Source organism: Tupaia chinensis, unplaced genomic scaffold, assembly GCF_000334495.1.
Source record: "Tupaia chinensis unplaced genomic scaffold, TupChi_1.0 Scaffold000402_1, whole genome shotgun sequence".
Lineage (NCBI taxonomy): Eukaryota > Metazoa > Chordata > Mammalia > Scandentia > Tupaiidae > Tupaia > Tupaia belangeri.
Genome location: NW_006159904.1, coordinates 364,553 through 376,320, shown reverse-complemented (window position 1 = coordinate 376,320; position 11,768 = coordinate 364,553). Strand labels below are relative to the sequence as shown.

At 39.7% G+C, this 11,768-nt stretch overlaps 1 protein-coding gene across 2 annotated transcripts in view; it reads right to left on the bottom strand.

Moving 5' to 3' along the window:
- Window positions 1-506: 506 nt before the first annotated feature.
- The window catches only part of CCNA1 (cyclin A1), a 13,311-nt gene continuing 2,049 nt past the window's right edge, over window positions 507-11,768 (bottom strand). For both annotated transcript variants that reach the window (XM_006154180.2, XM_006154179.3), the window contains exons 3-9: window positions 6,928-7,174; window positions 6,611-6,735; window positions 5,702-5,925; window positions 3,892-4,096; window positions 2,513-2,626; window positions 959-1,092; window positions 507-675 (exon numbers count right to left, since the gene is read on the bottom strand). In XM_006154180.2, coding sequence (XP_006154242.1) covers window positions 624-675; window positions 959-1,092; window positions 2,513-2,626; window positions 3,892-4,096; window positions 5,702-5,925; window positions 6,611-6,735; window positions 6,928-7,174 — 1,101 coding nt within the window. In that variant the 3' untranslated portion in view covers window positions 507-623. The remainder of the gene's footprint in view (window positions 676-958; window positions 1,093-2,512; window positions 2,627-3,891; window positions 4,097-5,701; window positions 5,926-6,610; window positions 6,736-6,927; window positions 7,175-11,768) is intronic.

Sequence of the window (11,768 nt, the reverse complement as noted above, 5' to 3'; positions counted from 1 at the left end):
TAGAAGGTGACATATATGAGTGAAGTGCAATATATTGGTGACCACCTGAATAGAAAACAAACGATACAATAGGATCCTTTTACAAATGAACATGACTATCCTAAATCAGAATTAGATGCAAATCACTCCTATGAGGTACTCAACTGCATACAGGTCTCAACCTACTGCCTACTCCCCCAATCTGTTCAAGCTGGCCCTTCCTTTCTTTGCCAATCTGTGGAGAGAAAAAGATAGGAAAGGAAAAGGTCTCAGGATAGCCATTTTATGAAACATGAACATCCCTGGATGCCTCAGGAAGTGATCCTATTAGGACACCACACACATAAACTCAACTTAGAAGAAAGCTTTGAGATGACACAATACTCTCAACTAAAATTCCAAGCAAGTGTGTCACCATACTAATTAGTAAATAAGCTCAACACATGATCTTAAGACAAGTTGTTTATTCTAGACTATATTGTAAGCTACTGAAGTCTAAGAGAAACTAAATACATTTATGTTTTTTAAAATGCCATCTATCTTGTGGCAATACAGTTAACCCAACCTGCAGGAAACTATGACAATTAAGACCAAAATTCTGTTGATGTGGAGGTTAAGTTCTGGAAGTGCTTCAGTTCTGGAATTTATTGTAGAGGAAGAATTGCAGGTGGTTCCATGAGGGATACATGCAGGTACCTGAAATGAGACCCAGAGCGAAGTCAGTTTTGTAAAATCTGAGATTGCAGAAAACTTTCTAGTCCTTTTAATAGAATGGAAAGAAGCAGGCTGACCATAAGTAATACAAGCTGACAAATTATAAATCTAAGTCTCTCCAAATGGATTTTCTGGATTCAACATGTAACTTTACTTTTCTAACCTAGCATTGCCTATACAATTTGTTCTATTTAAAATTCTGATATTACTATAACCCATTGCATTTTAAATATAGAGACAATGTAAGAAAGTGTGAATAACTTACTTTGAAGTCTTATACTTCTCCCTAATTGCTTGCTGAGGTCGGTTGGGTATATCGAGGCACGCTTTATGTAGCTCACTCAGGCAAGGCACAATTTCATTTAATGAGTAGCCTGTAAATGCAGCGAGGGTTTCTGGCTAATTGAGACAAAAAAAACTTGTTTCATATAACTTCATAAGAATTAAAAATCTGAAGACATCTGCTGATTATGAAATAAAGAGCAGAAATCTCTTAAAGAGTAGTCACATCCTTTCATCTCAAAAGAATCTGCAACCGCCTTCAATATTTCAGATATAAAATAAAGAACTGTCAATGTTCTGTTTTCTCCCATCATTTATTTATAATGCTCAATTTGGGGGTAGATCTCTTTTTTTCCCTGTTCTCTCTTGAGTAAAAATTTCTTACTTAAAGAGCCTCACTTTCTGACTACTCTATTTGTGTAGAAGATAAAATTTTGTTCATCAATATACAGTCTAAGAAAGAAGTATTCTGGGAACAGCACTTGGCATAATGGTTACATCACTGGAGTCCCATGTAGTCGACCACAGTTTGAGTCCCAGACCTGGCAGCTTAAACTCACACTGGGCGTGTGTGCCCAAGATCCAAGATGAAAATGGAGGAGAAGGGATTGTGGCATGGCCATCCCTCCTGGGGGGTGATTTCTCACTTTCTGTCTCTCTGACTCTGTCTTTCCAGCGAGCATACACACCCTGAGATTATAAACCTCTCTAAAAAAAGAAAGAAAGAAAGGAAGAAAGAAAGGAAGGAAGGGAAGAAAGAAAGAGCATTCAAGGCCAGCCATGGTGCAGGCAGTGGGGCACTGCAGCACAATGCTGGAGCCATGTGGGAAGGCCCAGGGTCCGGGTCCCAGGTCGACTTGAATGCATCAATTATGTTCCTGGCTGGCTGGAAGACTAAGAGGAAGATCAGAGCATGACAGCAAAATCCAGGACCCTTTTGTGAGTCTCTCTCTCTCCTTCTCTCTCTCTCTCATAAAAAGAATAAATAAATAAACCTTTAAAAAGAAAAGAAAGAAGCATTCCAGAAAATAAAGGAAGACTCCTGACTTTCAGTACAACAAGGAACCTTCAGAACCAAACCTAGGGCCCATTTCTGATCTTATCACCTTCTCAAGCAAGAGGCAACACTAACTGCCCTGTTCTGAAAACCTAGTACACCCTTCTAGCTGTTCTAATTGGATCCAGGTTTTCTTATGCAGAGGGAAACAGTTCATGCTTGAAGTGGTCAGCGATTGCACCTCAAGGGCACTCCATGCATAGCGGCAGGCAGAGGTTTCCCGGCCTCTTCTGTTGAATGAGCGTATGCCACTGTCTCCTTGGCTAACTGCAATCTCTACTCCCCTTAGTAAAGCTGTTGCTCATAGCCATGGAGACTGACCTGCAAGACTCAGCAGGCTCGTAGGCTGCTGTCAAGACAACCACTTCCTTATTAAGCTAACTTGCCCTCATGGGAGACAAGCCTATTCTAAACCATGAGTGTTATTAAACAGTTTAAAATAAACCTTGAATTTCATCTGGACAGAAATTAGAATCTTACCCAGAAGTGCTTGTTCACAATATAGTTTGCCAGGCAATAAGCTGCTGCAGCTATCAATGAAGGAAGATATTTCAAGAATGGGTCAGCTTCAAGTAGACTCAGTTCTGCTACGTACTAAGCACAAGAGAGAAAATCTCATTGGAATTAGAGATCTGACTGAGGGCAAATTTGACTAAGGTCCCAAGTAAACCTAGCAATGTCAAAGGGAATAAATTGCATCTTATCTTTGTTCAACTAGCTTCTAGTGATGAGCACAAAAATATATACTAAAGGCCCAGCTGTGGTAGCAACAGCAATAGGGTGATGCTTTATAGTAACTAAGGCCACCTGGGACACCTGAGTTTGGTTCTTGGCCCAGCTCAGGCTGGGCATGGTGGCCTTAGCTATCTGTGATCCTAGCTACCTAGGAGCTGCACCAGGGATATCTTGACAAGGTCTCATCAGACCTTGTCAAAAATACCTGCTTCTCCCTCCCTCCCACCTTCTCTCTCTCCCCCTCCAGCTCTGTGTGTGTATATATTTATATATCTATATCTATATATCTGTATATCTATATATCTATATCTGTATGTATATATATAGTCAAAATTATTCACTGGGATAATAATTATTATGCCTATCTACAAGAAGAACATGTATGTGGTAATAAAATTTGAGTGCATAACATTAGCCTAGCCACATGGTACATATGATAGGTTTCCTTTCCTGTCTTATACTAGTCATGCAGTTTATGTTGGTCAGAAAAAGCAGCATTGCGCAGGCAGCTGGAATGGGAACAGAACCTTCAACCATAGGCAAAAATATGACCATATTAAAGCTATTAATTTATCAGGCAGACGTATGCAAACTGGAGGCTCAAACAGTACCAATGGGAACATACTTGAAGAAACATATTGGGAATTTAAATAGCCTTTCTTACACTCCTTTGCATATTACATTGTAGATCATAGTAGCTGGAAACCAAGTTGGCCTAAGCAATACTTTAATACCTTCCACTAAAGTTCTGTAACTGCAAATGACTAACTAATGCTTTGTTATCCAGTATGTTAGGATGAGAACCAAATTAAACTATATTTACTCCAGTCTCATTCTGTAAATTTAAGTGGGATTTCTCCCATGTGCTCTGTAAGCAATGAGAAAACAGTTTCCCCACTTAAATTCCTTTAATAGTTGATTGGTTAGACATATGGAGTTAATAGTAATGCCTTCTAACCAGATGTCATAATCTTAAAATCAGCACTTTTCCATTGCTAGAAAGTTTTTTCTGAGCCCATGGGAAAAAAAAAAAATGAAAAGGAAGAAAGAATCAAAGAATAACTGGGGAAGGTTGTTTTCTACCGTGCTGGACACTGGAAGTTTCTGGAAATCACATGGCATACCTTGGCCAGGTTCTCAGTTCTGACACACACTCCTTGTCTCCTTAAGTACTGAAGGAGGAATTGGTTGGTGGTTGGTACTGTCAGATCAAAAGCTAGGACTTTCAGGAGCAGGTGCTCCATTCTTAACAGTTGTCGTTTTGTGTATGTATCATCAGTTATGTAGACAAACTCATCCACTTCGGGTGGATAAATCTCTTCATATTTCCTGTGAAAGGTACAGTTTTTAGAAGTGAAGTTTAGAACCTGTGCTACCATAAGCCATGACACCCAGTATGGCACTTGCAGATTCTTTACTTTGTACCTATATATCCGCTTAAATACCATAGAATAGCACAGGGCAAAGAAAATGTTAGGAGCTTGTTTCCAGACCAGGGACATGAGCATTACAAGGATATGTCATACTTACGGCTACGAGTGGTAACAAAAACCATTTCCAACTAATTTTCAGTTTTGATCTCTGACATAGTAAAAGATTCTGAATGATAGACACTATAGGTAAATTCCTATTAATTCTATAGACCTCCAAACATATTGTGGAAAAGAATGGTATGATGAACATAATGATAGGAAAAAAAATATCTAGGGGGTAAGCAGGTGGCGCGGTGGTTAAGGTGCTGGACTCCCACATAGCCGACTGTGATTCAAGTCCTGGGCCTGGCAGCTTGTTTTCTCACTTCCTCTTTCTCTCTCTCTCTTTCTCTCTCTCCTCCCCTCCCTCCCTCCCTCCCTCCTTCTCTCTCTCTCTGGTGAGTGCACATGACCTATAGCAAATTAAAGCTAATAATAAAAATGAATAAATAAATAATTCTTTTTAAAAATCTATATACCTTAGATTTTTAAAAAAGATCATATTCAACTTTATTGAATTAATAAATACTATTGTATTGTCAAAGGAAAAATTATATAATTTCATTATTACCAGCTTCTTCTGCTTTTGTTTACCCTTTCTTTTGGTAAGATTTTGTCATCAGTAACAAAATTTCTAAATCAGAAGAATAGAAAGGAAACCACCACTCAGAAATAGGTCCCCTAAAGGCAGCTCGGCTGCCCAGCTCTTTTCCCCACTCAATTAGGTATTATAATTGACTGACAGTAACAGGAAGCAACTAAAATATTTTGTTCTCCGTAACCAAAAAAACAAACTGTTACTAAGGGTCATTTCCTATATTATGAAGACAGCTTTTATGTAACCTAATCTCTTTATGGAGGACTTTCATTGGTATTAGATACAGCCAAAGACTACACTGCCAAATAGTTAAATTAGATCCTCAACTTGAGCTGATGGCTGCTTTAGTCATAACAATGAACTTCAAATTTTAGCCATAAGAACTAAAGAGTGAACATGTGGTAACATTCAATTTCTCAGTGGATAAGATAAAGACAATGATCTTTCATCAACAAGAGCAAGAATATTTTTATTATCAAACATTGAATTCCTTCAATAAATGCAGGAGAAAAAAAATCACGTGGGGCCAGCCAGTGTCATGGTGGTTAATGAGCTAGACTCCCACATGGTCAACCAGTTTGAAACCTGGACCCAGTGGCTTGAAACTCACACTGGGCGCATATGTGTACATGCTCAAAATCCTGAAAGGAGAATGGAGAAGGAATTGTAGTATGGCCATCCTTCCCCAGGGAGGGGGGTGATTTCTCACTTTCCCTCCTTCTGCCTCTGTCTGTCTCTCTCTCTCTCTCTTTCTCTCTCTCTCTCTCAATTTGGCAAGCATACGTGCTTTAGGGCAAAAACAGGAAAAAAAAAATCAAGTGTTTTAACAGTGTTTTGCCGTATTCAAGCTAAAAGAATACTTACGAAGCCAGAAGAATAGCTGCTGTTCCTACAAGTTGTAATTTCCCTCTCAGAACAGACATGCAGGAAAGAAACCTGTCCAGGAAGTTGACAGCTAGGTACAGAGTCTCTGCTCGAAGCTTGTATTCTTCACCAACTTCCACCAGCCAGTCCACCAGAATCGTGCGCATGCCTTCTGTGATGTCTGGCTGTTTCCTCATGTACTGCGCTTTGGGCCTGTACCTTATCTGTTTGGGGAAAAAATTCTGGTATTTAAATAGCTGCAATAGTAGAAATATAACTCCATAGTACAGTTGCTAGTAAAAAAAAGTTCTCATGAGGAAAGGTTATGTGGATCCTGATTTAATGCCAAATATATCTTAATCACAATAAGGAAGAAAGAATAAAATTCTGGTTTCATAATGTAATTAGTTAACAAATAACTTAAAAGAGGGGGAAATAGCAATATGATATATTTCTAAAGGTGTAATACTTAACATAAAAACTCCTCTAGCCATACAAAACAGTCTGGCTAATTACTACTCACATCACAACTGAGATTTTTCAGACATTTTTAGGTTGAAATGTCCTAAGGGTGCCATTCACAAGTAGATGTGGCCAAGAATTTGTAGCATTTGTCTGTTAAGGTTTTTGCCATGGGGCACATGTGTTTACCAGAGAGAGAGACGGTGAGAGGGAAAGTGAGAAATCATCCCTCAGAGGGATGACCATGTTGTAATCCCTTCTCCTCCATTCTCCTCCTGACATTCTGGGCATGCATACACACATGCCCAGCATGATTTTCAAGGTACCGGGTCCAGGACTCAAACTGCAGTTGGCCATGTGGAAGTCCAGCATCTTAACCACTGTAATATATCTTAATATTACAAACTTGGGGTGGTGGAAATAGAAGTAGAAGTCGGGAAAACTCACTTCAGCTTCTCTAAGGTACTGATGAATTTCGTCAGCATACTCAGTCACGTTTATCACATCTTTGCCAAAATCGGATGCATCTTCAGACTGAGAATGGAGAGATGAATCTACCAGCATAGGGGAAACTGCAGGGGTTCAACATTTTCAAGTAAGTCATTTAATTGAAAAAAAAACAAATTGTTCCATCCACTAACCCTCCAGAGGCAGTTGTGAAAATAGTCATTACGTCCTGTTTTTCTCTTGCTAGTTAGCGGCTATCGAGCACTGCAGACCATTAGGAATAGAGGGCACCATCAGCCGTAGGTAAGTCAGATTACCTGTGCTGAAGTCCAGCAGGAAGTGAAGGTCTGACTTGAGTGTGCTGGTGTCTACTTCATACACATCCTCAAAGGCGGAGTTCTCTTTGCCTGTGCAGCTGTCTTTGTCCTCCTGCTCAGGCTCATCCATGTAGATATCGAACTCTTGCTTGGCCGGTTCATGGACCCCACAATCAGAGAGCACTTTCTTTCCAGCTGGAGGGAAGATATTTTCTGATCCAGAAAAGCACCTGACTGTTGTGATGCCCTAGAAAAGGGTTAACTTTCTTATTAGAAGCCCCTCGTATGCCACAGAGACAGCATGAACACACATGACTCAAAGCAGCAGAAAGGGAAGGTAAGCTGAACCCTAAACCAACATGTCTAAAAGCCAGCAGTTTAATTCCAGTACAAAATTCCAGAAATATGACTTTTTAGTTACCTTTGTCTATGTTCGATATTTGTCATCTTTCTTGCATGCGAGGTACTTCAAAAAGTTTGTGAGAAATTGAAATTAAAATGTGATCTTGTTTTGTGCAAAAAAAAAAATTGAAATCTATAATTTGGGGGGTTTTGTTGGGTTGGTTTTTTTGTTTGTTTGTTTGTTTGTTTGTTTGTTTTTTGCTACAGAGTATATGTACTTGCCAGAGAAAGAGGCAGAGAGAAGAAAGCACTGCCAACAGGGAATGGTCACAATGCAATCCCTTCTATTTCATTCCTCCTTCCTTTTGAGGATTTTTGGCATGCAAGCACACACACCGGTAATGTTTCTCAAGCTGCTAGGTCCAGGACTCAAAGCATGCAGTCATCCATAAGGAATCCAGCCACTTTACCCACCATGCCACTGACTGGCCCACATGGTTTTTTCACAATACACATTTTCCGTGAACTTCTTGAGGACCTCTCATATGTTCAAAAAGAACTTAAGCCATATAAGGACTGCCTTTATTTGAAAATGAGCAGTCGAAGAAAACTTTTGTGAACAGTGGCATGATCTGATTGATGTTTAGATCGTGCTGGCTGTATATAGGTATAGAGAACAGGAACGAAGAACAGCTATAGATCTCTTCCAAAATGAAGCAGGTACCATATTGAGAGAGAGGGTTGTTAATTGGCTTTTATGCTACAACCTTGCAGGCTTTATAAGTACTCAGCATATCTCCCGACACATAGTAAATCACTACATTCCCCTCCTTAAATACTTAACTACTAGTCAGTAGGCCCCCATAAAGTTTCGATTTTATTCCTAGATATTTAGAAACATGCTGATTTTGGGGACTCATACTACCGATTTCTGTCATAAGCCATAGCATCTTCTTATATGACAGTGCAATTATTTTTGGGGAAAAAAAAAAAAAACCTCTCAATCACGTCTCCTTTATCTTTATACTGTAAATAGTAAAAGTGAGAATAACTGTGGGGCCATCCCAAGGAATAAACATAATGTCTCAAACACTGTTGTCTCTTAGGTGAATCATGTTGAATGGTGTAAATGTCATCCGACCAAGGGCGGGTAGGCAAGGTTTTTGAAACTGAGGTATATTTATGCATATTCTAGGTTTATGTACTACATGAACATTTTGCTTATAAATCACCTTGATCTTTACTATTGAAGGCTATTTTAAAATTAGTAACTAGTTCCCATGACTTTCTCTCCTATTTTAGTAAGGCAAATATGTAGGTTATGTCTAGTAGAAAAAATTCTTTATGGTGGTACTGGAGAAAAAAAAAAAATACAGGGACTATAAAGGGCCAAAGTTACAAGTCACCTATCTATAACCAGATAAGCACGAGTCCAAGTTGCTATCAAGTTTGACTTTTGCTACATAGATATATGTACATGGGTTTGTTAAACCATTATTAACTGAGCACCTACTAAGTGCCAGACATTATTCTAGGAGCTCAGAATTTAGCAATGAACGAATGGTTTAAAAAGCATTATCCTCATATCTAAAATGGTGGCCAGCAGGAGACTGATGAAGGAGCTCTAAGAAATTTGCCAGTGTGGAATGAAAAATACTTTCTTTTTTAAGAGATATTTTTGTTATAGGGCCTGTGCACTCACCAGAGAGACAGACAGAAACAGAGACAGAAATCAAGAAATCACCCCCGCAAGAGGGAAAGCCATGCCTCATCCTGTCTCTATTCTCCTCTTGGGATTTTGGGCACACCGCACATATCGCTGAGTCCAGGACTCAAACCATGGTCAGCCACATGGGGATCCTGCTCCTTAACCACCACACCACCTGCTGGCCTGCAAGAAAGAATTTTGAATATTCTAATCATAAAAAAGATACATATTTGAGGTGATGTCTATGCTAATTACCCTGATTTGATCATTACACATTGCATTCATACATTGAAATAGCATCTTGTACCCCATAAATATGTATAATTACTATGTGTTGAAGGAAAACTAAATTTAAAAACAGCAGTGGACATTAAGAAAAAACAGACTATCCTCACAGTTCATATTCTGGGGAGCAGGTGGTGAATGAAAGCAAATGAGAAAAGATATAGCCCATCAGATGGGATAGAGATGGGCAAAGATATAGTATGACAGAAAATTACATAGGCAGAGGGGGAAGAGCATCCTTGGCAGACGAACAGAATGGGCAAAGGCCCTGATGTTAGAGTGAGTCTTAGAGACACAGCAAGGGGCCGACAGAGCAGAATGAGAAACGAGGAGTGTGGGACAGGAGGTCAGAAAGAGAAGCTATATCATGGAGGTCTTATCATAAGCCATTTAAGGAGAGCCTGTCTTTGGAGATGGACAGGCACTGAAAACCTTTGGGAAGAACAGTGGTATGATCTGATTAATAATTTAGAGGATTATCGTACTGTTTATGGTATAGAGAGCAACATCAGCACAAGTTATGGAGTGTGTAAACTCCAGCTGAGACACCACAGGGGCTTGAACCAGAGTAGTAACAGTGAAAAAAAAAGAGAAATGAAGAGATTATAGGAATTTTTAAAAGTAGTACCAATAGTATCTCTTCACTGAATTAGATGGGGGCAGAGAAAAAGTAGAGACAAGAATGACAAAGGTTTGGGGGCTGAATAACAGGAAGGATGGACACTTCACTTACTGAGATGAGAAGAAAAGGCGGGGGTAAAGGGTAGGTGTTTGGTTTTGCAAAAACATGAGGTGCCTATTACATGATCCAAATTAGGCTGGCAAGTCGGCTGTCTGTAATATTGGTTGTTGGAAAAGTTGTGATGCATTTTTGCATAGAAAAACCCATCATGACTTTCCCCACAACTTAATATTAAATAGGTTAGAGGTCATCAACAGATAGATAGGATTTAAGGCTAGGAGATGTAAAAGGATTTGCTAAGGGAGTGGATACAAGGATTTACTAAAGGAGTGAACACAGGAGTCAGGCAAGGATTAAGATAAAGAAGAACCAGAATATTGATAAGCATCCTAGGAGCTAGCTAGGTAGAAAACCTGGAGAATGTTGTTCTCCAAACTGAGTGAGACTAAATTATTTTAAGGAATAAAGAACAACCAATAATGTAAAATGCTTTTGATCAGCTAAGTAAGGAAGGACTAAGAATTTTGTCAAAGAGAGCAAAAGAAGTGGAGACGGAGGCATTCATTCAATGAATACCTGTGTCCTACCCTGGTTAGGCACTGTTCTAAGCACTAGAGATATAACGGTGAACATGACATCCTTAATCCTCACCCTGTTGGAGCTCACATGCTGCTGGGATAGATAAAGTCTCTAGAAATGTTGCTATAAAGGAAACAATGGCTTCAAAGAGTTGTGTAGTTGGAAATTTTTGAAGATGAAAAAATAATTACAGTACATTTGTGTTTTACGGGCTTGACCTGGTAAAGAAGAGAAATAGATGAAAGAAAAAAAGAGTTGATGGAGTGATGTCCTTGAAGAGACAAAAGGGCACTAGGTACACTGCACACATCAGGAGGTCCCCTTGCATAAGAGCAGGGACACACCAGTCACATAATAGCATGGGTATGGCAGGGTATATGCACATGGCAGCATGTGGAAATGCTCAGGTTGCTTCTGGTTTTGTTTGTTTGGTTGGTTGGTTGGTTGGTTGGGTTTTGTTTATTTTTAAATAGGAGACAAAGCTGTCGACTGAATGTAAGGAAGAAGAAGGAGGTTTTACAGGATTAAAAAAAGGTAGAAGGTAGGAAATAGATTTCTAAGAAAGTTGTGGAGGCTTGCAACAGGGAAATGTAGACGTGGCTCCAGGCAACATAGGAAATTAACAATTATGAATTTAAGATGAGACCATGAGCATAGGTATAACTGTCAATTCATAAGATCCAGGTTTCAGAATTTAAATTTAAAACTCAAATAGGGGGACCAGCAGTTTGCATAGTGGCTATGTTGCTGGACTCCCATGTAGTCGACCGCGGTTCGAGTTCCGGATCTGATGGCTTCAACTCAAGCCGGGCACGTGTGCATGCGTGCCCAAGATCCCAAGAAGAGAATGGAGGTGAAGGGATTGCAGTGTGGCCATCCCCCCTGGGGGGATGATTTCTTGCTTTCTGTCTCTGTCTCTGTCTTTCTAGGGAGAGCACGCACCCTACAGCAAAAAACTCAAAAATAAATAAATAAATAAATAAAAATAGGATGGAGAAGCAAAGGAGAAGGGATTGTGGGTGACAATGTCCCATTGTGGGTCCTTTCTCTCTCTCTCTAGAAAAAGCACACTCCTTTTTTTTTTTTTTTTTGGGGGGTTTTTCTTTTTTTTTTTTTTCACTATAGGGCACGTGCACTCGCCAGACAGACAGAGAAAGACATAGAGACAGAAAGCGAAAAATCACCCCCCAGGGGGGATGGTCACACCGCAATCCCTTCTCCTCCATTCTCCTCCCAGGATCTTGA